Genomic DNA, 24658 nt, shown 5'->3' on the forward strand with positions numbered 1-24658 from the left:
GGCTCAATCTCACAACTGTGAGATCATGACCTGAGATTACGACCGGAGCCAAAATCCAGAGTCTGACACTTAACCAACTGAGCCACCAAGGAACTTCACTCTCCTAATCAATAAACTGAGGTTAAGCACCCCTAATCTGCTCATCGCTTGAGTCTGTTTATGAAGATCCAAAGCGATAAGGCCTGTGTCTACATCTCAGCAGCAGCATTTATTCACTGTTTCAGTGGCAAGTGACTTAAATGATCTGTGCCTCAGTTTTCTCATCTATAAAGTAGACATTCTAATCACATTGGGTTACTGGGAGACCCCAATGATTTAGTCCATGTGAAGTGCTTAGAACAGCATCTGGCATGATGCAAATATTATATAAATGTTAGCTCTTATTACATCTGTAAAGAGTTTGCAAAAGGTTAGGTACTGCTGTGCCCGGCAGAGGATATGTTCCAAGACCCCCTGTGGACGCCTGAAACCACAGACTGTACTGAACCTTATATAGACTGTGTTTTTCTCCTATGCATACACACCTATGATAAAGCTTAATTGATAAATTAGGCACAGTAAGAGATTAACAACAATACCTAATAATAAAATAGAACAATTATATCAATCACTACCATAAAAGCTATGTGAATGTGGTCTTTCTCTCTCTCAAAATATCTTACTGTCCTGTACTTGGCCTTCCTGTGATGACGGGAAATGATAGCATGCCTACGTGATGGGATGAAGTGAGGTGAAGGATGCATGCATTGTGACAGAGCATTAGGCTACTACTGACCCTCTGACACTATGTCAGAGGAAGATCATCTTCTTCCAGGCCATGGTGAACCTTGCGAAACTGAAACCGTGGAAAGCAACACCCAGGATAAGGGGACTACTGTATAAAGTGGTAAAGCAGGGGCGCCTGAGTGGCGCAGTCGGTTAAGCGTCCAACTTCAGCCAGGTCACGATCTCGCGGTCCGTGAGTTCGAGCCCCCGCGTCGGGCTCTGGGCTGATGGCTCAGAGCCTGGAGCCTGTTTCAGATTCTGTGTCTCCCTCTCTCTCTGCCCCTCCCCCGTTCATGCTCTGTCTCTCTCTGTCCCAAAAATAAATAAACGTTGAAAAAAAAAATTAAAAACAAAAATAAAGTGGTAAAGCAGAACCAGTATTCTTTTTTTATGTTTATTTATTTACATATTTATTGAGAGAGACAGAGTGTGAGCAGGGAAGGGATAGAAAGAGAGGGAGACACAGAATCCAAACCAGGCTCCAGGCTCTGTGCTGTCAGCCCAGAACCCGACACGGGGCCCCGAACTCATGAATGGCAAAATCATGACCTGAGCTGAAGTTGGACGCTTAAGCCACTGAGCCACCCAGGCGCCCCCAGAATCAGTATTCTTATTGAATGTTCTCAAGAGGCTGGAGGGTCAACATAGCCCTTCTCAGTAGCAGTTCAGATATTCATGGAGGCATCTTGGGGGTCCAGGGGAGCGGCAGTGGCATATTCCTAGCATTTAGTGATAGGAGCCAGGGAAGCTAGACATCTTGCAACATCTGAGGCAGCCCTTCACAGTACAAGATTCTTCCAGATCCCAAATGACACCACACACCCCTAGCCACCTTCAGTTGTAGCTATTCATTGATGGTGATTTTACATTCAGGTACTTGTATCTACCTCACTCATGCAGACCTCTGGTGTAGTTGTACTACACATTTATCAATTGAAACGTTTTTCAAACTAATTTATCCATGAGGCCCAGTCAGTTAAATGTCCAACTTCGGCTCAGGTCACATGATCTCTCAGTTCGTGAGTTTTAGCGTCACTTCGGGCTCTCTGCTGTCAGCAGAGTACTCTCTCTCTGCCCTTCCCCCCTACTCTTTCTTTCTCTCTCTCTCAAAACAAATAAATAAACTTAAAAAGATTTACTCATTTCTCCATTTTATTAATGTTAATAATAATAGGGCATTATGCTGACTTTTAAATGTAAACTACAGTCCGATTTTATTATTTATGAAATTCATTTCGTAAAAATAAAAGCGGTGTTAGAAAGGTTTCTTATTAAAAGTGTGTTGGGTCTTACTTTATAGAATGTGAAGTGAAATAATGTTTAGGGATACCTTAACCTAGTTCCTTAGCTTCCCACTGAAGAAAATCCAGGCCTAACAAGTTAAAGCATCTTGCAAAAAGAGTAACTATTAGTTACAATATAAGAGCCCAAGTTTCAAGACTCTTAATTCCAGAGGTCTTGGGTAATCTTTAAGGATCTGTACATCCTAAATAAAGTAAGATTCTTTAAAGTTCAAATTCTCATCCAATCCTGAAATTTCATGGCAACAAAACCACTGCCTCTACCTTGTGCCCCATCTCCCTGCCCTGCCATTCCCACTTCCACCACTAAGGGAAGTGACTGTGCAAGTGACATTTTAGATGATCTCAACAGCCAAGCATTCCTGGGAGCAGTCCTGGGGGAGGAGCTTTGACAGACAAGGTTCATGTCAACAACAGTCTCTGACCTCTGAGTTTCCATCTCTTCTGGATCAGTTCCGGAGGATACCTTTTGGCCCCGGATATGATTCTGTTCATCCCCCCACCCCTACCTTCCATACCCCAATATGTGTCTTCCAGAACATTCTGTACTCCTCAATCTGGACAAAGTTATGGAGAAACTAATTTTATTAGTTTCAGTCACAAAAAGGTCGATAGATTCCAAATTACTATTTTGCTACCAATCTCAGGGCAAAAAATTCACCCCTCCCCTGACCCAGAACTACCAAGGATATTCACGCAGCTGTACCCTGCCCAACTCCACAGGGTGCCATTCTCATTGTACACCATGTACATGGCGTCCCCTGGCATTATGGGGTTCAATAGTTGCATGGCTGAATGTAGGGTCCCTGATCTTACCCCCTAAAATAGGAAATGAGTTCATAATGTGAAGATACCTGACCTTAACTTTGATGAATATTTGGCTAAACACTGACTTAGCTGGCCCTGTCTATTCACTCTTTATTTTCAGTTTGAATTACAATTTAGTCTCCTTGTTGGCCATGTGTTCAATGATAGAGGCCCTGCCTTGTTGTGAAGTTGAGCCATACACTTGGTGCATTAAGGTTTTTAGACTCAATCCTCTTTTCTGTCCCTCCCTTTTGAGTAGCCCACACAATGGCTTTTCCTGCTCAAGGCTGTCCCAAGCACTTCAGCATATTTGAGGAGTGAGGAAGAACATCTTGAGCCTAATAACAGAGGAACTTCAACCAACTTAAGTATATAGTTGAAGGAGAAACGCAGAGTATCAATTTCCCCTAGAAGTTACAAGTATGAGCTTTTATTTGTTTGTTTACTTTTGAGAGAAGGAGAGACACACAGAGTACAAGCAGGGGGGGCAGAGAGAGATGGAGACAGAATCAGAAGCAGGTTCCAGGCTCTGAGCTGTCAGCACAGAGCCCGATGCGGGGCTCGAACCCACAAGCTGTGAGATCACGACCTGAGCTGAAGTCGGACATGTAACCGACTGAGCTACCCAGATGCCCTTGTATGAGCTTTCAAGTGAGACAGACCTGGAAACCTCCTAGCTATTTTACTTGAGGCAAATAGCCCACAGGGAACAAGTACTAGCCTCACAGAGTTACTAAAAGTGTAACGAACAAATCCAAGTAAAGCCTGTAACATATAAGTGCTCACCAAATGTTAGCGATTGTAATGACTCCCTTCCCGCAGAGGAATGGTCTCCTATCATTACAGTTTCATAATAAAAACACTAAAGGGAGACTAAAAGTAAGAAATATAAAGTCTAGTACAGTGTGAGGAAAGGACTATCCCTTAGGACAATTTCACCTTCATTTCATGTAATGGCAACATAACTAATCACAGCGGTCATTTGATGCATGTCTTGTTTTTCTTTTATTCTCAGATTTCTCTTCCATGCAACAGCCCTGTAAAGTAAGAAGGTCTAGCCGAGTTTCTTTATTCCTTTTTTTTTCAGAAGACACTGAGGCTCAAGGAGGTTAATTCTGTGGTATATTCTACAACTGGAAGGCAGGGATTGAAACTTGGGGTTCAGCGTTTCATTTCAGAGCGTTTCACTAGCAGCGGCAGCGACTTTCCACTAGGGGGCGCACGTTGTGTAATGGGGTGCGTATTGGCTGTGGTTAAGGGACTAAACTAATCTCCATCGGCAGGCCAGGAAAAAAAAAAAAGCAACCTAAGTAAAAAACTGTGCATTTTCCACATAAACATATCTATCTTTGAAACATGTCCCTAAGCCCCTCGTCCAAGCAGATTACATCTACAAAGCCATTCCTCTGTAGAAATTCTGCAATCAAGATTGCATTTCAGGATACGGGCAACTAGATATGTGATTTCAAGAAGCCTTTCTGGTGGCTCTGATTGCTCCTTCAGCTGGTCACCCATGTACTAGTCCAAGCTAAAAAAGAAGGGATATGTGTGTGATATTTGCTTTGATGGTATAGTATGACACCTCCTGCACTTAGGACCAACACTTTGACTCAGAACAAGACACATTGTTTTGAGCGGGGCCTCTACTTGCTTCTCTTATTGCCACCGATCTCTAAAAACTCAGGCTGGGAAGAAGGTTGTGGCCCAAAGCCCAGGTGGTTCCTGTCTAGGAGGCCCACGGGCCTTCCCTCAGAGGTCCTACCTGCAACACAGGAGGGCATGTTGCAAGAATGTCACATTAGAGGTTTTTACAAAACTCACTCTTCAGTTGCTGCATCCAGAAAGTCACACAACTGCTTGATTCTTTTTCTTTAAGTTTATTTTCAGCTGCAGGGAGTCACCTTTCCTTCCTCTTTCTGGGTGAGAGATTTTTTTTTTTTAATCTATTGCTAAGTCATTATTCTTTAAGTGGAAACCAAGGAGAAGAAGAGTCGTAACGAAGGGCAGTGCTTTGAAACAGAAATGACCTGCCTTTTGTCCCCCCTGATAAATATTGCAAGCTGAGCAGGTGTGCAGTGGTTTACAGTCCAAACTACACTTGTCCCAGATCCCACCTGCCCGTTGTCACACAAACCAACACATTTGAGTCAAGAAAACTTTTTTTCTGCTTACTTGTGTTAATCATCAAACCAAAGCAAATAGCCTTCCACTTTTCTGGATCCAGGGTAGCAATTAAACATGAAGACATCACAAATCCTCTAGATAAATAATGGTGGGGGTGGGGGAAGCCTCTGGATTCTAGGCAGGAGGTGGACTATCATGTACCAGACAGTTGCATCAGCCGTCACATGTTAACAAGGCTGGCTTCTCAACTTTGAACTTTCGCAGTTTCACACCCCAGCACCACATCTGGTGAGCAGGAAATTGACTTAAGTCCTTAATTTAGGCTTTAAATCAACCACCAGTTTACAAGGTCTGGGTTGAAACACTCTTGTTTCTGTGGCTATGGGTTCGTTTACTTATTCACTCAGCTTGCAGATCATTGAGCACCTAAACTCAAGGGAGGTGACCCATAACTAAATAAAAGACCCAGGACAACTCAATCTACAGCGAGGGGAAAGCTGGGTAAATAGATAAAAATAATTGCATAATATTTGTGTTAACGGAGGTATGTACAAAGGAAGCTATGGGGCAGAGAGGCAATTACCAAGTAAACACAGACGTAGTGGGAAAGGACAATGATTATCCACTTAATACCCTATTGCCCTTCTGCCCCTCCTAACAGCAAAAGGGCACAGTAATGCGGCTACTTACTCCGTTCACTTGAAAAACTAGGGGATTGGGCTCATAGGATCTCAAGAGAGTCGTCTCTAAGACGCCTCACACTCAGGAGAAACTGTTTCAAAATGCAAAACTGTTTGCACACTACTCGGGAAAAATCCCGGGAAAATGCAAGCAGAAAAACTGCCTCCCCAACCCTCCACCCAGAGGAGCAGCCTGGAATCCAGACTGACCGGCCGAACACCTGGCACCAGAAGGGAACTTGTGCACAAAGACGCAACGCACTACCCAGCCCTTGGCACAAGTCCCCGGCGTGAGCCCGGCTTCCAATCTGAAAGAGGAAAGTCCGGAAGGGTGATGGGGTTTTAGCATTCAAACACTGCCCCTCCTCTCTGTCCTCTTTGGGACGGAACCCTCTTCACCGGATTGCCCAGGCTCCTGAGGAAAACTGTGCCAAAGCAGAACTCTCGGAGTCGCTACTGTTCAGTGGGCTCTCACCGGAGCGTGGACGGCTGCCCCTCCTTTCCAGCTCCACGTCCTACCCCTACGTACGCTCCACTTGGATTATCCGCGGGTAAAAATGAGACACCGGGCACTAGGCACTAAGACCCTGTGCCTGCTACGTAGCCCAAGAAGCCCTGCTCGCCCTCTCACACACCCCTGCCGCGTCCAAGCCGGCAAAGACTAGCGTGAGGACAAGTTGCCCCCAGGTGGGGTAAAGTTGTCCAAACTCCCCGCCGCCCCCACTCGCCGGAACCCCGGGCTGTGTCCGCACGTGGGCGAGAGTGAGGGTGCGGCGGGAGGGTGAGGGGGTGTGTGCGCGGCCCGCGCGGCGTTAACCCCTTACCTTCCAGCAGCACCTCCTTGCCGGCGCGCTTCAGCGCCTGCACCGCCTCGTCGTGGGTGGCGTCCCGCAGATCGGCTCCGTTCACCGACAGGATGGCGTCGCCCACGTACAGGGCTTGGGTCTGGTCCGCCGCCAGCCCCTTGAAGATCTTGCTGATGAGGATGGGCATCTTGTTCTCCTTGCCCCCCTTGATGCTGATGCCCAGCCCGCCCAGCTCCTGCTTCAGCACCTTCACGCCGCGCTTCTGGTTGGAGATGGACTCGGGCACCTGCTCGGGCAGGTCGGTGAAGGCGGTGCGGACCCCGGCGGGCGAGTCCGGGGGCTGAGCGCCGCCGGCGCCCCTGCAGAACGAGCCATTGGTGGCGGTCCCGATGCCGTTGTACGCCGCGGCGCCCTCCTCGCAGCTCAGAACCAGGGCGTCCTCGCTCAAGTTCACCAGAACTTTGTGCCAGCGATCCCGCACCAAAACTTCCAGCAGCCCGCTCCGCTGCGCCCGGCCGCCTCCCCCGCCGCTCGGCCCCGCCGCCGCCGCCGCCGCCGCCGTCGCTACCGCCATCTTTCCGGCATTCTTAAAATGCCATGTGATTGCCAAAGGGGGGAAAAGTGGGGAAGGGCTGCGGGGGAGGCCGCGGGCCCGGGGAGCGAGGAGCGCGCGCCGCGCAGGGCGGAGGCAGGGCGCGGGACGCCGCTCCGGGAGTTCGCACACACGCACCCGGCGCGAGTTGGCAGCCGCAGCCCGGCCCGTTCCCCTTCGCCGGATCCTGGGCGGGGTGGAGCGACCTAAAAGAAGAAGGAGAGGCAGAAACAGGGGAGGGGAAAAAAGCCAGCTGCCAGGCGCAAAAGCCCAAACCCAGGGGAGCTGCGGAGCAGCTCGGCGCCGGGAGGCTGGCTGGGAGGAGGCGCGCCCGCGGGGAAGGGCGGGGACCCGCCGCCCCGCGGACGCTCACCTGTTCCAGCCGCCGCGGCCTCGGCGCCCTCGCGCCGCTCGCCGGCTCAGACCCCCGCCGCCTCGCTCGGCCGAGCGCCGGGCGCCGCAGGGACAGCTTCCCCGCGCCGGCTCCCCGACCCCGCCCAGCCCGCGCCTCTCCACCCTCCCCTTTCCGCGGGCGCCCGCGCCGCACCTCTGCTGGGACCGCGCGTGCTGCCGAGGTCCCCGCACGCGACGCTCCTGCCCCCTCCCTTCCCTTTCTTACGTCCCGCTGCATCGTCCCTCAGTCCTGACCCCCAGCTGTATCTCCATCCACGCCTCCTCACTCGGGCTTCCTCCAACCGGGGCTTGGCTTCTCCTGCCGAGTTCTTACCAGTCTGTCCCTTGCGCACGGACTCTCAGGTGGACTCAGACGGAGGCCCCAGGTTCTCGCAAAGTTAAGAGGGAAGGCTGTCCCAAGAACTCAGAATGAGACGTCAGCATAACCCGAGTGTCCGAAACTTCCTCACTTGAAATGCAGGACGTCTTTCTGCCAGATCTCTGGAGAGGTGCCTGTGCTGGCGGGGGTTTTCAGCAGGTCACTGCCTGCCCCAGACCCCGGGAACAAATGCCTTCCCAGCTTTAACACCGAATATGCTCTATGCTTCTGACCCATCTTTTCTCCCCCAGTGCGGTCCCAAGTGCTTCCTGGGACTTTCTCTTTCTCCCCAAGATCCACTATCGGAAGTTAATTGAGAACTCAATTTCAATGGGCAGTATCCGAAAAGTTCCTTTACTAGTTGCTTATTTGGAGCTCAGGCTGCGCTTTTCCAGGGGAAGGTTATAATTGTTGTCCCAGGCCAATCCGGGAATGCCAACATAACCCGTGTCATAGCTTAACCTCACTGAGCCCTCCTGTTCTTTGAACCTCTCAGGTTCTCCCCCTCAACCATAATCAGGTGCCATGGACCTCCCCAAGAGTTTTAAGTCTCTCGTGTATCCCTTCCCCCTTCCTACCTCACCCCTCTGTCCAAAATCAAAATAAAACAAAACTCACAAATCTGCTGTTCTTAAAGGTAAACCCAACCCCGCAAGATGTGAAGAGGAAAGAAATCTTATCAAACACATTCCCATTGATGCGCATCACCGTTGACATTATCGAACATGCTCTAACCCTTCCAGAACGACCCACACTATTAGTTGACAATGCTTTAAAACCCAGACAATCCCTAAAGGGTAGCTGTAGTTCCAGGCAGTGTCCCGGAATGAAATGAAAACATTTGGACTTCTTTGGAGAAGTCACTGCAAGCAGGTCAGCGGGGGCCCCTGGCTTCATGCTTCCTCTTGAAGCTCCCTCCTTTCCTACATTTTTAATCCACCGGTTTTCTACAAGATCTGTGTTCTTTCACGTAAAGGTACCATAGCAGGGAGAGCAGCCCCAGCATCAGATAGGAAGCCCATTCGGGTCTACCACTGTGGGGTGGGAAAAGCCGCTGGGACTGCCCTCTGCTTCAGAGCTGAGGATTCACTCCTATCACTCTTCAGAGAAATCAGAGCCTGAGTGTCTATGCAGTAACCCAAAATACCTAGGAGGAAATAGGCACCAGAACACCAGCGTGATGATTTAGAAATCAAAACTGATCTGCCCCCAGACCAAAATCCTCCATTTCCATGATGCCTGCGTCTTGCCTCTGTGGTCAGGCAAGGTGGGAGGCCCAGGCAGAACTAGAAGTAACTCATTGATTTGCCGTAAGATACCCCAGGGTCTGGAATGGCAATTTCTCAGAGTCTCTGTGACAAGCACATTGTTTCTGTGTAAGCAAACCTACATGGGAAAGAAGTAGGTACCTCGCTTAAAGTGGCATTAGAAGGAGGGGAGACCAATATTTAATGTCATTAGGCCTCAGACATGCAGGTGGCTCTGTTGGTGGAATTGTAACAACAGCCCCTATTCTACATGCTTTACACATATTAACTTAATCCTCCCACCAATTCTCGGGGATCCATACTATTATCATCACTCCCACTTCGTAGGTGAAAAAGTAGAGATACAGGTTTAATAACTTGCCTGGGGCATGTAGCTAGTAAATGGCAGTCAGGATTTGAAGCCAGATAGGATGAGTCTGGACTCTTAACCCTTGTCCCACACTCTCCTGAAGGTCCTTGGAGCCTGCTAGAGACAGGGTGCACCCTGCAGTGAGGCCAGCCTTTCCCCTGGGAGGGAGCCCCCAGACGCCCTGGTTGTAGAAGGGGAGAGCCAGCCCCTGCCTCTGGCCTGTCCCTCTTTCCTAGGTTAGAGAGCACTCTGGCCTCCGCTAATTGACGCTTTTTTAAATTATTATTTTAGACGTGTTAATATGTTGAAACTGGTGACTGTTGTGGTTGTACAGGCCTAGAAGTCCTATCTCACCCCTCAAAGAGCTTTGCATCTCTGGCCTCTGACTACTAATGCTGATTCTCAAGAGTAAACCTTGTTTACCTCATTTCTTAGTTCGTGGCGGGACTTGGAACTAGTGCACTGCAGCCCCTTAATCCTTGCAGTTAGGACACATCACCCCTTCCCAGGTCTCCTTTTTTTTTTTTTTTTAAAGAATGGTCACTAGAAAGCACTGACAAGACTTCCAGCTTCCTCATTTTAGAAGCATGGCATTTGAAGCTCAGAGTAGAGCAATGACGGACCCAAGGCTACAACATGGCTTTGTGGCAAAGCTGCACTGGGCTGTCATGGCTACCGGTCCAACTCAGTGTTCCAGAAATTATATCTGAAGCTCCCCAACCCCCTTTTTCCTTAAACCAGATTTCTTTTGCTTAGCTAGGTCTCCTATTGTGTTTTCTACTTCTGTCCTAAACTTTTGATTTTCATTTCTCACCCAGCTAGGACTGGGGGCCTCCTCTGTGTGTCCCTTCCCTGCGGGATGTGCGTTTTCCTACAGAGGTTTGTGTGAACTTAGACTTGCAAGAGCGGGTCACGTGATTCTCAGTTTCACAGTGCAGCGAGTGGTGGAAGGAACAGTGTTCATCCAATCAGTAGCCCCCACACAGTTTGGTTGTGCAACCACTACATCCCAGGCAGTGTTCTCGGTGTTGTGATGTGGGAACAGACACACTGACAAAGGCATGCTTTATGAAGCTTACACTGTAGCTGGTGGTAGAGTGGAGGTAGACAAAGACTACAAACACACAAGATATTTTCTTCCAGAAGTAAATGCTGGGAAGAACATACAGCAGTGTGATAGGGTGAAGAGTAACCAGGACAGGCAATTACCAGGAGTGGTGCTATTAAGGACAACCTTTGTGAGAGAGGTGGATGGTAAGAAGAGGGGGGTCTTACAAAGATCTAGGGAAGACGGTCTCAGGAAGAAGGATGTGCCAGTACAATGCACCTGAGACAGAACCCGGCTTATCTGGTTCACAGGATCAGAAAGAGGTCGGCGTGGCTGGTGCAGCCTGTGGGAGGAAGAGAGAGGTAGAGGCAAGATCAGAGAGGTAGGCTGGACCAGATCACAAGGTAGGGCCTCGGAAGATTGCAACATACCTGTCCTCCTTGTCCTCTTGAGCTGCAAGAGCCAAACATTTTGGATTGTCGAAGACAGTGTCGATTTCAAGCATTGCTTACTATTACCTACTGAGTAAACTTCTACTGGGTGGAACACAGGATCCAGTGTTTGGGTTTGGAAAATATCATCACTGTATTTGGGGCGCCATTTCATGAAGAGTAGGCTGAGCATCTTTAGGGAGATTTATCCAATACACAGGGTGGACAGTGGCTATAAGGTGAATAGTGAAGAGGAAACAAAGAGCATTTTCATATCTAGGGGGCAATTAGAGAACAGAACAAGAGAGAAGGGGGATGCTCACAGGAAGGGTACTTGAAATGCAAAACCCCGGAGGTGAGGCCTAGGGATGTCAATACCATAGGCTAAACGCTTAGGGAGTCCCTACTCTGGTGAAGAACTGAGGGCGTTGCAGGAGGCCCACCCTAGTATGCAAAGAGAATTTCCTACAGGAAGACAGACATGAACACAGAGTACACGGGGGCCTGAGCCGGCTGCAATGCTGAGTGTGAAATCAGTGGCTAAAGCAAAATGCTGGCTTATAGATTCTCACCTCAGAGATCAAGCACTGAGACTGGGGAACAGCACCGGCAGGTTCTTTCTTCTCTGGTACACCCCGGTTGGCTAACAGGTACATCATCAATTTTAAAAAGGGTTGGCAAACACCCTCTATTGCATGTGCTTGGCTTTTCTCTGGGCGGGTCCTTGGTAAACTAGATGGACCACCACCCAGACTATCACCCAGCCAGTCAGTCAGGTGAGAGTTATCTGACTGCTCACCATGGGGGTGCTGCTTGGGGGACTTTTCCGGGAGCAGGGCTGGCCCAAGGCAGAACTGAAAGTACTTAGATGTTGTCTTCCAGCTTCTCTGACTGGGTTCTACTCCTGTTACTTCCCTTCCTTAACAACCTGCTGTTGAAACAAACCTGATACCAGCCTTAATATCTACATAAGTCTTAATATTTATACCAGTCTTAATATTTATATTCATCCTATAAATTTAAGTCACTTTTCTAAGGGATTGTACATTTGAGCCTTTTTAAAATTGTGAGTGATCGGTTAGAACTTAGGTTAAAGGCACGTTGGGACAAAATGGCTCTTTGAAATCCCAGAAAGAAAGATAACCCTCTGCATATTGGGAACTTTAGCAAGTTAGCCTAAGTAGGCATAAACATGTCTGGTCTGAGGGTGAGGAGGAATAAGGAATCAAAGTTTCCTCCATACACATCTTTCAAATAATATGAAATGAAATGGACATGACATTTCAAATAACTATCTCACAGTCTTGTTTCTTAGGCTCCAAAAGAGATTGGTTATTAAATTACTTTGAGAACCTTCAGGCTCAAGAGGTCTATATATGAGGGAAACTCACTTTTTTCCACACTGTCTCCATTTACTTTATGGAATCACCCCCCACCCCCCAAGACTCTCCCTTGACCCATGAGAAAGTTCGTCTCATATTCTACGTCACAACCTGATAGCCCATTTTTCTTCATCACCCAATTTATTCCCTCCCATTGTAGCAGGGTTCTCTTAGATAATCTCCCTGTTAGCTCCTTGTACTGCACTCTTAGTCTATCGCATGGCTGCGTGCAGATCCTCTTTTATCCTAGATTGAATTCTCACCCATTCCTTCTATTCCCTGACTCCAATTGGAACCTGAGCTAGTTCCCAAACACCACATCTCCCACCTTTCTGCCTTCTCTGGCAAGAACCTCACGTTCTTTGACGGCTCTGGGTCTCTCAAACATTACAACAACATTTTTGATGCCTGGTAATACCTGTAGATCATGAAATGCTTATGGTCTTCCATTTCTCATCATTTAGTAAACTCTAGCACTTTCTTTAAATTATGCTCTGTCTTTTCCCCCAGCCCCTAACAATCTAGATGTGTTTGGGTAATTTAAGCTCCTGGTTCATGTTTTTCCTTTTTAAATGCATTTCTCTACCTTCAGCAGCCAGACATGAGTATTTTTAGGGAAACTTCAATGTATTCTGCCCCATGTTGTGTTTATGGTCTGGAACTAGTTCCTTCACTTCTAGACCTTAGTTGAGCTTAGGAATTTTATTCTGACTTGGTAGAAAGGTAGGAAATAGCAAGGGTTAATGACCCAATAAGTAACTAAACATCAGATGACATTTAGGTTTTGGAATCTAAAGCCTACATATTAAGCTAAGGGAACACTCCCTCAAGCTCGCAGAGAACAAACCGAGCTTCATGAAGATAAAGGTTTTGCCTTGGTCTTACGGAAGCACAGACTTTGGAGAATGAGATAAGAGAGAACAAACATTCCTAGCAGTGGGAACAACTTGGTCAAAGGCAGGAAGAGAAGGATGAACGGATTATCTTCACTGAGCCATGGGTTGATCAGCTTAGAATGGTTTGGGAACAAAGTAAGGCAGAGATCTGGTAAAAAGATAGTATTATTAGTCAGAATGCTTGGCTCCAAATGATAGGATCTTAACCAATGCTAAACACCGAATGGGAAATGCATGAGCTCACATAGCCAATTTGCTAAGGGCAAGAGAAAGGCTAGCCTTGAGTATGGCTGGAACTGATACCAGTGCACCTCATTCTTTCAGATTGCACAAGGCCAAACGGTGGCCACTGGCACTGCCAAGGTTTATAGTACCCAGCTCAGCTTCCAACAAGGAAAGGCCTCTTTTCCCCTGGTCTCAACTAGAAAAGTATCCAAAGGGAGAAAGTTGGTTCAGCTTGGATCACGTATCTTCTTTGGTGGCTGAAGATAGATACCATGATTGACAGCTCCCAATACAGCCCCGTGGCTGGAATGGGGATGATAAGCAATTCACCAAAATAAATGGATACATTTACTAGAATAAGGCAGGAAAAGAGGCCTGGGCCAGACCAAATTATAATTCCCCACTACAGATAAGCTGGAGCCTATTTACCCTATCTGTGGAATTTATCCTAAAGGTACTGGGAAGCCAATGATTCTTCCTAATCAAGGGAGAAGTGTAATAAAAACAGATCCAGGGGAAGATTAATCTGTTGACAGAATGAGGAATGGGTTAGTTGGAAAGACTGAAGTGTCTTAGCATGATTTCTTGCACACATAAGGAACACAAGTCTTTGGGGCTACTGAAGACAAGAAAACAACCTAGAAAGATTATTCAATAGCCTAAGCAGGGATAACCAAGAAGCTGCATTTGTGCATAAATAGAAGAGATCGTTTAAAAAACTATTAAACAGATTGTGATAATTTACCGTATAGAGAATTAGGAAGAGGAGAAGCCGTGAAATAAGAAGTCATTTTAATTCAGTCTTTACGCTCTGGTAGGCACTGTATGTATGTACAAAACACATGTTGTTGATTCCAGACAGCAACCATTTGATGTAGGTAATGTTATCGCCATATTACAGATGAGAATGTTGAGTTAAACAAGGTCACACTGCCTCTAAGTGTTTGAGTTGGGATTTAAGTCTTGTCCTAATTGGTTCTGTTTGATTCCAAACTCGTGCTTTTTAATTGTTACAATATACTAGGTATGAGCTTAGGTGGCCAGGAAGGAGAGGGCAGAACTAGTCAAGAGGTGGTACGAGTTTCTTTTAGATTTGTTGAATTTGAGGGCACGGTAGAACAATCAACAAGTAGGCATTGAAGTCAAGGGCCTGGATATGGGCATTTTGGTATCATTTGCTTAGACTAGAGTCTAATACGATCAAGGGAGAAACTTCACAGAGAAGACAGCAGTGGCTCTTTGGTAATGAGAGCAAGAAAATGGAAAGTCAAAGGATGATGCTTAAAAAATGTTAAAAGCAGAGTTAATGGGGTCTGGCAGTCGATTTGGATGTGGGGAGCAAAGGAAAAGAGATTGATTACGGGGAGGGAAATCCATAAGTATATGCTAGCTTTTGAATTGCTTCTCTGCATAATCATAGTAAAACTATACAAAAATAGGCCCAATTAACTGCAAAATTTGGAAGACATGTTTAAAAGCAAAGGGTTACTGTCCTACTTCTGGAATGGAAATTCAAGCCCTCTGAGGTGTCACAAGACACTGAATTTACATACAGGGTCCACCAAACTAAACTCCAAGGATGCACTGATGCCTGAAAGCTCTGGTCTGCCTGGTAAAGGAACAAAGAAAATTAGAGTAAGCAAAAGGCAGAGCCTGGAGACAATCCCAGGTAGCTGCTTCCTTTTCCCATTTCCATGGATGTCAATATTTCATACCGCAGGGGAAGGGGTTTGTGGTGGGAGTAACAGGAAGGAGTTCTCCTAGGACAGTGCTGGAATAAAATGGCAAGAGTCAGGAGTAGCCAGAATGACTGGCATATTAAACAGTGAGGAAAAAATACTTTCATAAGTACTTTATTTATTTTTTTTTTAATTTTTTTTTCAACATTTATTTATTTTTGGGACAGAGAGAGACAGAGCATGAACGGGGGAGGGGCAGAAAGAGAGAGGGAGACACAGAATTGGAAACAGGCTCCAGGCTCCGAGCCATCAGCCCAGAGCCCGACGCGGGGCTCGAACTCACGGACCCCGAGATCGTGACCTGGCTGAAGTCGGACGCTTAACCGACTGCGCCACCCAGGCGCCCCCATAAGTACTTTAAAGACAAAAACAAATTGTCAACAGGCTGACTAGAATTTCTATTTTTCATACATTTCTATTAAGTATTATTTTCTCCAGGGCAGGGGCTGTGCTTAACATTTTATAGCTGTTGTAGAATTAAAGAGCTTCAAGGAAACATCTAGCAATTGTTCCCAAACTTTGGAGGGAATTAGAACCACCTGGGGAGCATGTTAAAAAGCAGATATTGAATTCAGTAATTCCTTCTACATTTATTAGCAGACATACTACTGAAATGAGGATCTTTCTTCCAAGTACAGTCATTTTTGTGCCTGTTGTTTCTTAATTTCACTATGATGTACATTCTTATCTAATGTGCTCTACCCCATTAGTATTATTATTCTGTTTTCTGCTTACATATACCAAATTTGGCCAGCATGAAACTCCTCAAGCTGACTCCTATGTACTTTTGATAGGTCCCCATTGTCTTTAAGCATATTTTTTTTTTCTTTTTGTTTTCTGCCATAACAAGCTATTCCAGGATCAACTTGTATTTTATCTGCCTAGCCCTGGGATCAGCCATTCCTTAAGGACCTCTGGTTCCTTTTAGTATGAAATGTTATTTTAAAACCACGATCTGGAGACTGGATGTGCTTATTTCTACTATGAAGGTAGGTATGTTGAGTTCGTATTCATATCTCCAATTCAAATCCAACATGTAAGGTACTTTCTTACTTTCTCTTTTCCGTATTTTTGTCTTCCAATACATGAGAATCTGGTTTCCAAAAATGTCAACGTATTTATTCATCTTGCTGTGTCCTACAATATAGAAATTATTTCAGAGGTATGATCATTATTCCAATAGCAATACCAACAACAAACCAACCTAGTAAGTTCAAAATTTGTTTGCAATTCGTTTGTCTTTAGAATGTATTCCAATAAAGGTGCACAAAGTACCATATAGATGTTTGATCCAATTTACCAGCTAAATATCTAGATATGGGAAAACAGGCAGACCCAGACTGGGGGGAGGGGGACATTCTACAAAACAAGTGTCCTGGATTTCCCAAAAATGTCAAGTCATGGAAGACAAAAAACATGGTAGAATTTTCTAAATGAAAGGAAGCTAAGGAGACATGAAAACCAAATAAAATGCAAAATCTTAGATTAGATCATCAAAGAAAAAATACAAGGACATTGTTTTGGTGGCATTCAAAGACATTATATATTTGATAATATAATTGTATCACTGTTAACCAAATTACTTGGGTGTGATAATGGCATTATCATTAGAGAATGTCTTCATTCTTAGAAGATATGCACTAATGTGTTTAGGTGTGAAATGATGTCCTTAACTGACTTTCAAATGGGAAGAGAGGAATTACCCAAAAAACGTGGCAAACCATCAACTGACTTCCAAATAGAAGAGCCAGAAAAAGAGAGCAAGAGCAAAAGATGTACGAAGCAAATATGGCGAAATTAACAATAAGTGAATCTAGTGAAAGATAAATGGGGGTTCGTTATTCTTTCAACTTTTTTTTTTCTTTTTCTTTTTTTTTTCTTTATTTATTTTTGGGACAGAGAGAGACAGAGCATGAACGGGGGAGGGGCAGAGAGAGAGAGGGAGACACAGAATCGGAAACAGGCTCCAGGCTCCGAGCCATCAGCCCAGAGCCTGACGCGGGGCTCGAACTCACGGACCGCAAGATCGTGACCTGGCTGAAGTCGGACGCTTAACCGACTGCGCCACCCAGGCGCCCCTCTTTCAACTTTTTAATGGAGTTAATACTGTTTTTTGTTTTTTGTTTTTTGTTTTCAAAATAGAGTTGGAGATAGTAATGAAGAAACCTAAGCTTCAGCCCAAAGGATTCTGAGGTCTTATATAGGGTCTGGAAATGTACATGTTTTTCAAGGGATTTCTAATGCAGATAAGTTAGCATTCTTGAAAAGGCTGAGCAGACATGTGTTATTTTACAGATGTGGGAACCTAAGGTCAAAGACTCCAAAAGGTCACACATCCTTGGAAGCAAAGCCATGACCAAATCTTCCTTCTCCCAGGAATCAGTGGTTCTAGATCAGTCAAACCTGAGAATATATTGGGTACTCCATAAATATTTAGTAATTGTGGGTAATCCTGAATGGTAGGGTGGACAAAGAAAAAGGAACTGATTTCATGCTCCCTGATTTTGACCCAGGCACTTTCAGATACTTTCAATACTGCAATCTTTCAAAGAACCCAGCAGGGTGTAAATGGATAATCCATTTTTTATGTATGGAGAAACCATGGCTAAGTGAGTAAGCAATTGTGAGGTCAAACTGCCTAGATTTAAGTCCCAGCCCTCTAATTTACTGGCTCTATGACACTAGGGAAAGTATTTAATTATTCTAAGCTTCCTTTTACTCACCTATAAAATTTGTGTTAAAAATTTTTTTATCTCACAGCATTATTGTAAAGATTAAATAGTGTATATAAGGCACTTGGCACAGGCCCACATAAAGTCAGAAAAAGTGATTGGTGTAATGTTAACTAGTCATGACAGATATCAGACAGAGCTAGTAAATGGTAAACATTCTAGTTAAGGCGTATAGCTTAAGACAAGAGGAAGAAGAATCTTCTGTATAGTTAAATATAAGTGTATCGTATATAAATTCGCTTTGAGGTCTCTTGCTCTTTCTTCTGTCCCCTTCTTTTGCCTCCCTTCCTCATTCCTAAAACAAACTGAAAATTTTAACTATGCATTGGGATAGCAAGAACTGTATGTGGGATGCAAAGATTCATAATCAAGTGTAAGGGCTGGCAAACTATGGTCCAGCTGCTTGTTTTTGTAAATTAAGTTTTATTGGAACACAGCCATGCCCACTTGTTTACATGTTGTCTATGGCTGGTTTCATAGTCAGTGGCAGGCAAAGTTGAGTAATAATGTCAGAGACTGTAGAAGCCTCTGACCTTGAGCCCCTTGACTGTAGAGATCGTCAAAAATATAAAAATAGTTCTAATCTGGTCCTTTGCAGAAAAGGAATGACCACTGGTCTAGTGCATTAGAATGTTGACCTGAAGCAACTTTTATTTTTTACATTTTTTTAAATGTTTATTTATTTTTGAGAGAGATTGAGAGAGAGAGAGAGAGAGAGAGAGAGAGAGAGAGAGCAGGGAAGGGGCAAAGAGAGGAGACACAGAATCCAAAGGAGGCTCCAGGCTCTGAGCTCTCAGCACAGAGCCCAACATGGGGCTCAAACCCACAAACAGTGAGATCATGACCTGAGCAGAAGTCAGATGCTTAACTAACTGAGCCACCCAGGTGCCCCATTCTGAAGCAACTTTAAAAGCAGGGGAATCTGGAACTCAGGTTAAGGGACACTGGTCTGGCAAATAGTGGGCATTCCAATCCATGATAGCTGTCATTATTATATATAAAGAAACACAAAAGAGAATCAGAACCAGCTTTGGAAAGTGCTTACAAAGGGTCAGTTCATGTTTTCTCGTGCAATATTCACATCAGCTCTGTTACTCCAGGTTACACTCAAGGTTACATCTGTTTGGGGTGGAAGGACTGGAATTCAGATTTCAGTTTGACAAACTCCACATCACATCCCCTTCCTCTGGGTCACCCTGACCCTTTGCCACATTGTGGGCTTCAGTTGACTGAAGCTCTGATTTTACATCTGTGGTCCTCTGAGCAAGGGCCTTTAAATCATTTTTAAAGGGGAGCCCTCAAGAGGATCAGCCTCTCTTCCAAAGGGTGAGTCTTTGGCAACCCTAACATTGCTGTGTTTTAAACTCTGTCCCACACGGTTTCTGAAAGATTAAGAAACTACCGTTGTTCCTTTTGGAGTCACCAACATCAATGCTCCCAGTAAAAGTAGCTTTATATAAAAGGCAGGACAAGGGAGTCCTATTTTTGCACAAATGCAACACAATTTTATTGACATTTTTTTCCCCCCAGAAAGCCAAGCAGCTGAAAATTTGTTTGGGGGTTATTGAGGATTTATTTTTTTCTTTCTTTCTTTCTTCTTCTTCTTTTTTTTTTTTTCTCAAAAAGAGAATTTTGTTTTTCCCAATTGAATCTACTTCAAGTGAACTTAGATTCTATCACAAAAAGTCCTATATAATCAATGAGATCTGAAATTCTTTCAAGGCTAAAGTTATTGCAACTCTATGTTAGGGATGGAGAGGCTTGTGACAGTAGGCAAATAATATATATATTTACATTATTATGTTACTTTATTATATTTATTCTTGTTTATGTTATTCTTCACCTCCAAAAGGAAAAACGCCCTCCTTCAATTTTCTTTTTAATTTTTTTGAGAGACACAGAAAGAAGGAGGGGCAGAGAATCCCAAGCAGGCTCCATGCTGTCAGCGCAAAGCCCAACACGGAGCTCAAACTCACAAACTATGAGATCATGACCTGAGCCAAAATCGAGAGTCGGATACTCAACCACCTGAGCCACCCAGGGGCCCCTCTTTCAATTTTCTTGAATTACTCTGCCCTCTAACTTTTTATTCAACTTTCCAAACTTTGATAGAGACATAAGTTATAGAAGAGGTATTTCTCTATTACAAGAAAGCCATGCAAGTGCTGTGGTAAACTATCAGTAACTATCAGTAATAAGATCTGTGCAAATCTAGATGGCACAAACTTCCTGTAAATGGCACCAGCACTCAGCAACAGCCAGGAATTGTTGCCATTTGGAAAGGCATAGGGGCCAGATCTTCTGGTTCTCCAGGACGATCAAGAGATCTACTTTTAAATGATTCTTGAAATTTGGCTCAACCTATTAGAATGACTATTATCGAAAAGATGAGAGCTAACAAATTCTGGTGAGAATATGGAGAAAAGGAAACCCCTGTGCACTCTTGGTGGGAATGTAAATTGGTGCAGCCACTACGGAATGCAGTCTGGAGGTTCTTCAAGAAATTACAAATAGAACAATCATATGACCCAGCAATCCTGCTGCTGAGTGTATATCTGAAGGAAATAAAATCATGATCTTGAAGAAATACCTCTATTCCCATGTTTATTGTAGATAAAGAAATAGGTAACTATAAATACAGTAGAGTATTATTCAGCCATAAAAAGAATAAATTCCTATCATTTATGACAACATGGATGAAACTTGAGAGCATTATGCTAAGTAAAATATGTCAGACAGGGAAAAAACAAGTACTGTATGATTTCTCTAATATGTGGAATCTAAAAGAATGAACTCATAGGAACAGAGAGTGCATTGGGGTTGCTAGGGGTGGGGAGCGCAGTGAGGGAAATGGGTGATCAGAAGGTACAAACTTCCAGTTACAAAATGAATGAGTTCTAGGGATACAATGTACAAAATGGCGACTATAGTTACCGGTACCCTATTGTACACCTGAAAGTTGCTAAGACAGTAGGTCTTAAAAGTTCTCACCACAAAGTAAAAAAAAAGGTAACTATGTAAGGGATGGATACGTTAAGTAACCTTACTGTGTTAATCATTTCACAATATGGATGTATATCAAATCATCATGTTGTACACCTTAAACATACACAATGTCATATGTCAACTTTATCTCAGTTAAGCTGGAAAAATTTTGTCTTAAAAACGTGTTGAATGTAATTTGGCCACACAAATGAAAAGGACAAGCAGGGACGCCTGGCTGGCTCAGTCTGCTAAGCTGACTCGTGATTTTCAGCTCAGGTGATAATCTCACTGTGGGACAGAGCCCCGAATCAGGCTCTGCACTGACAGCGTGGAGCCTGCTTGGGATGCTCTCTCCCTCTCTTTCTGCCCCTCCCCCGCTCCGGTGTGCATGTGCACACTCTCTCTCTAAAAAAGAAAAGACAAGAAAAGAAAATGCAAAGAAAAGCAAAGAAAAAAGACAAGCAAACCAAAGACATATACAGTCTGGTGTTGATCTTTAGATCATGATTCTGTCTGTATCTCCCAATGAAAGGAACTGAACTAAGGGTCTGCATTTCTAGATCTGTCTGGGAAGTTAATATATGGCAATTCTGTTCCTCAGAGCTTGGATATAATCTCATGTTCTCACAGAATCATATCTCTGAGCTCCAAGGTCTACTCATCCCTGTTCATACAATAAGTGGAATGCTTACAAGGTAAGTTTTTTGGCAACTAGCCAGCTGGCCTTTCTTCTGCTTCATGGTGTATTCCTTCAACCCATACCAGTGCCCAAACTACTAACAGAAATAAGATGGCAGACGTTTTGCTTTCTACTCTATGGTTCAACACCAGACTAGATGCTTTTATATTAGGTTCTGACCAAAAAAAAAAAAAGTGTGCAACAGCTATCTGATAGTAATTTTCCACCTCTTTTCAAAATCCCAGTTGTCAAGAAGCAAACACTTCCAAACGCTTGCAGCAAAAGCAAATGAAAAGAAACCCAAACAACGTGAATTAAAGGGTGTGAAAAACGGGACTTGCATAGAGGTGAAGTTTGGGTTTATTTGACTCTATCGAAGTTCCAGTATTCTCTGCACTTTGTATTCTTGGTAAACGTAGTCAACCCAGAGAACATTTCTGGGTCAGTACCTGGACTTTGCTCCCTTTAAATGCCCCTAATATTTTAGAAATTAGCTTTAGTCACACCACAGGCTTAATGCAGGCGTGGGGGCAGAGTTTAAGGAGCAAGCAGAGGTGGTTGTGATCAGTCTTGGAAAGTACAGCCTGACCTTCCATCATCCAGGGAGGCACACATTTCAAGGCTACAGATTCTAACCATGCTCAGAGGTCTAGTGCTTTCCGGGAGAAACAGCCTACCTCTTTTTTTTTTTTTTTTTCTTTCCTAGACAATCATAACAAATGTAATTTACCCAACCATTCTCGGGTCTTTCATTTTTATACTATATTACTGTTTGAAAATGTTTTCATATGGATGATGGCAATGGGTCCTCAAAACACCTGGAAAGGTAGACAGATCAGATATTGTTAAGCATCATTTCCTGATGAGGACACAAAAGCCTAGCAAGGTTGTGAGACTTTACCAAGGTTACTGTTAGTCAGGTTTTCTGAGTTAGCTTGAGCATTTTTCTTCAGTCTCCAGAGAATTATAGCTCTATACAACATGTGCTTATTCTGTTGAGGTCCTCAACTTTTATTTTTATTTTTTTAAATATGAAATTCATTGTCAAATTTATTTCCATACAATACCTGGTGCTCATCCCAACAGGTGCCTTCCTCAATGCCCATCACCCACCCTCCCCTCCCTCCCACCCCCCATCAACCCTCAGTTTATTCTCAGTTTTTAAGGGTCCTCAACTTTTAAACCTGATTCATGTGTCCCTCTTAACTTTGACCTCAATATTATTTAACTATTCCAATAATTTCAGAAGTAATTATTGACTAATCTATAAATAGCCTGTGCTAGACAATTTTATGGGATTAAAAACACAGGACTTGGTTTCTGTTTCAAGGAATGGACAATGTGAATTAAAAAATAATTATGTGAAGTTAAAAATTAGAGAAATAGAGACAAAACTAAGAATAATAGGTCTGATAGCATGAGTCAAGGACAGAGCTCAGTACTTTACATGTACTATCTGATGTCATCTTTGAAACAACTCTCCAAGGCAACTGTGATTATCCATCTGACAGTGGAGGAAACTATTAAGTAACTTGCCCAAGGTCATAGCTAGCTACTGCCAGGGCTAGAATTCAACCACACGTCTGCCAGATGTCAAAGTCCTGGAAAGTTTCATTGTGTCATTCTGACTTTCTGAACACATAAAGGAGCCCACTGCGGTGGGGACTAAATACTTCAGTGTCCAGGAAAATGTAGAAGGTGGGCATCCTCAGAAAAGGACAGGGCGGTGGGTGTCGAGTTGGAACTTGAAAGAAATCTGTGAGCATGGATTGGTGCAGACCAGGTGGTGGGGAGGGAGGCACAGGTTGATTGGAAAAGCATGAGTGATGGCTGGGTGATTGGTTAAGTTGTGTGTTGCAATCACTCTCAGAGCTCAGGTGGCTTATCTGGCTAGAGAGCTATAGGTTAGCACCGTGTGTTCTTAGAGCTGGGTTTATAACTGTGCCTCTTTGTTCTGAAGGAGAATTTGTTGCTTTTGCCAAGTGCCTTAGCTTCCTGAGTTCAGGTACTCCCAGGAATAGATGAAAAACAAGATTTTGCAATATCCGTGGGGGAAGAGGGAAGGGGCTCCCCTAAGCAAGGAAGATTGGATTGAGCCATGCCTTTTTCTTAGGGGACGGTGAAGGGGGTTTAAGAGGCTCTCCGGAGGCTGTGATATACATACTTATTTCACAACACGGGACTTTGTGCAAGTTCTTAAAAAAGTGATTCAAATTTTGTACCTACCAAAACTATGGCCCACAGATGTATTTTACTTGATCTGCATCGTTTGAAAAGCTGGAACAGGTTTTCTGGACTCCACTTTCTCTATTATTTCCTCTGCTGCAGTTGGTGCTCTGAGGTGATGCCAAGAGCTCTTGGAAATGTATCAGCCAGTGTTAACTCTGTGGGCTCTAAATGGCCCCAGGCTGGGGAGACCTTATTGCCTGGAGATCGCTGTTCTTCCCCAACATTCCCAAAGGGATTCAGCTCTCATTGTTGGGCTTTCTGCATAGTCCTCACTACAGAGTAAGGGCTTCTCATGAGGCCACATGGACTCACATCAGCTTGGAGAGTCTGAGGGCTATATAACCTATCCCTCTTCCTCATGAAGGAGGCATGACTTAGGAAAAGAAGCTCTGCGGTTTTTCATTCTGTCACCTAAGCCTCCTAGATGATTGTGTCTAAATCTGCCTATCCAGTCCGTCTCCATCTACTTAGAACAAGGGCATTTGAAGCCAGGACATTCAGGACCGGATGTCAACCGAATGGCTAATGTCAGCATCCAGAAGAAGACAATTACAGCAGGGGTCCGCCTGTGAGGTGGTTAAGGCACAGAAAGCCAGAATCCTTGAAGAAACAGCAATAAAACAAACTTTTTAGAGAGCTTCCAGCACTATGATTCACATATGCTTTGACTCAACGATTCTGTTTGTGGGAATTTTTCTGACATATATCCTCATACGAGTGCACAAAGGTACCATGCAAGGAAGTTCACAGCAGCATTTTTTTTTTTTAAGAAAGAGAAAGAGTTCATGAAAGCTGGAAGAGGGGCAGAGTGAGAGAGAATCTTAAGCAGGCTCCACACTCAGTGCAGA

The 24658-nt window shown here is 44.5% G+C and overlaps 1 protein-coding gene across 1 annotated transcript in view; it reads right to left on the reverse strand.

Moving 5' to 3' along the window:
* Positions 1-7494, reverse strand: part of SNTB1 (syntrophin beta 1) — a 240147-nt gene extending 232653 nt beyond the window's left edge. The window contains exon 1 of the mRNA XM_047842225.1: positions 6502-7494. Coding sequence (XP_047698181.1) covers positions 6502-7057 — 556 coding nt within the window. The 5' untranslated portion in view covers positions 7058-7494. The remainder of the gene's footprint in view (positions 1-6501) is intronic.
* Positions 7495-24658: the final 17164 nt, after the last annotated feature.

The sequence above is a fragment of the Prionailurus viverrinus genome, chromosome F2 (genome assembly GCF_022837055.1).
Source record: "Prionailurus viverrinus isolate Anna chromosome F2, UM_Priviv_1.0, whole genome shotgun sequence".
NCBI lineage: Eukaryota > Metazoa > Chordata > Mammalia > Carnivora > Felidae > Prionailurus > Prionailurus viverrinus.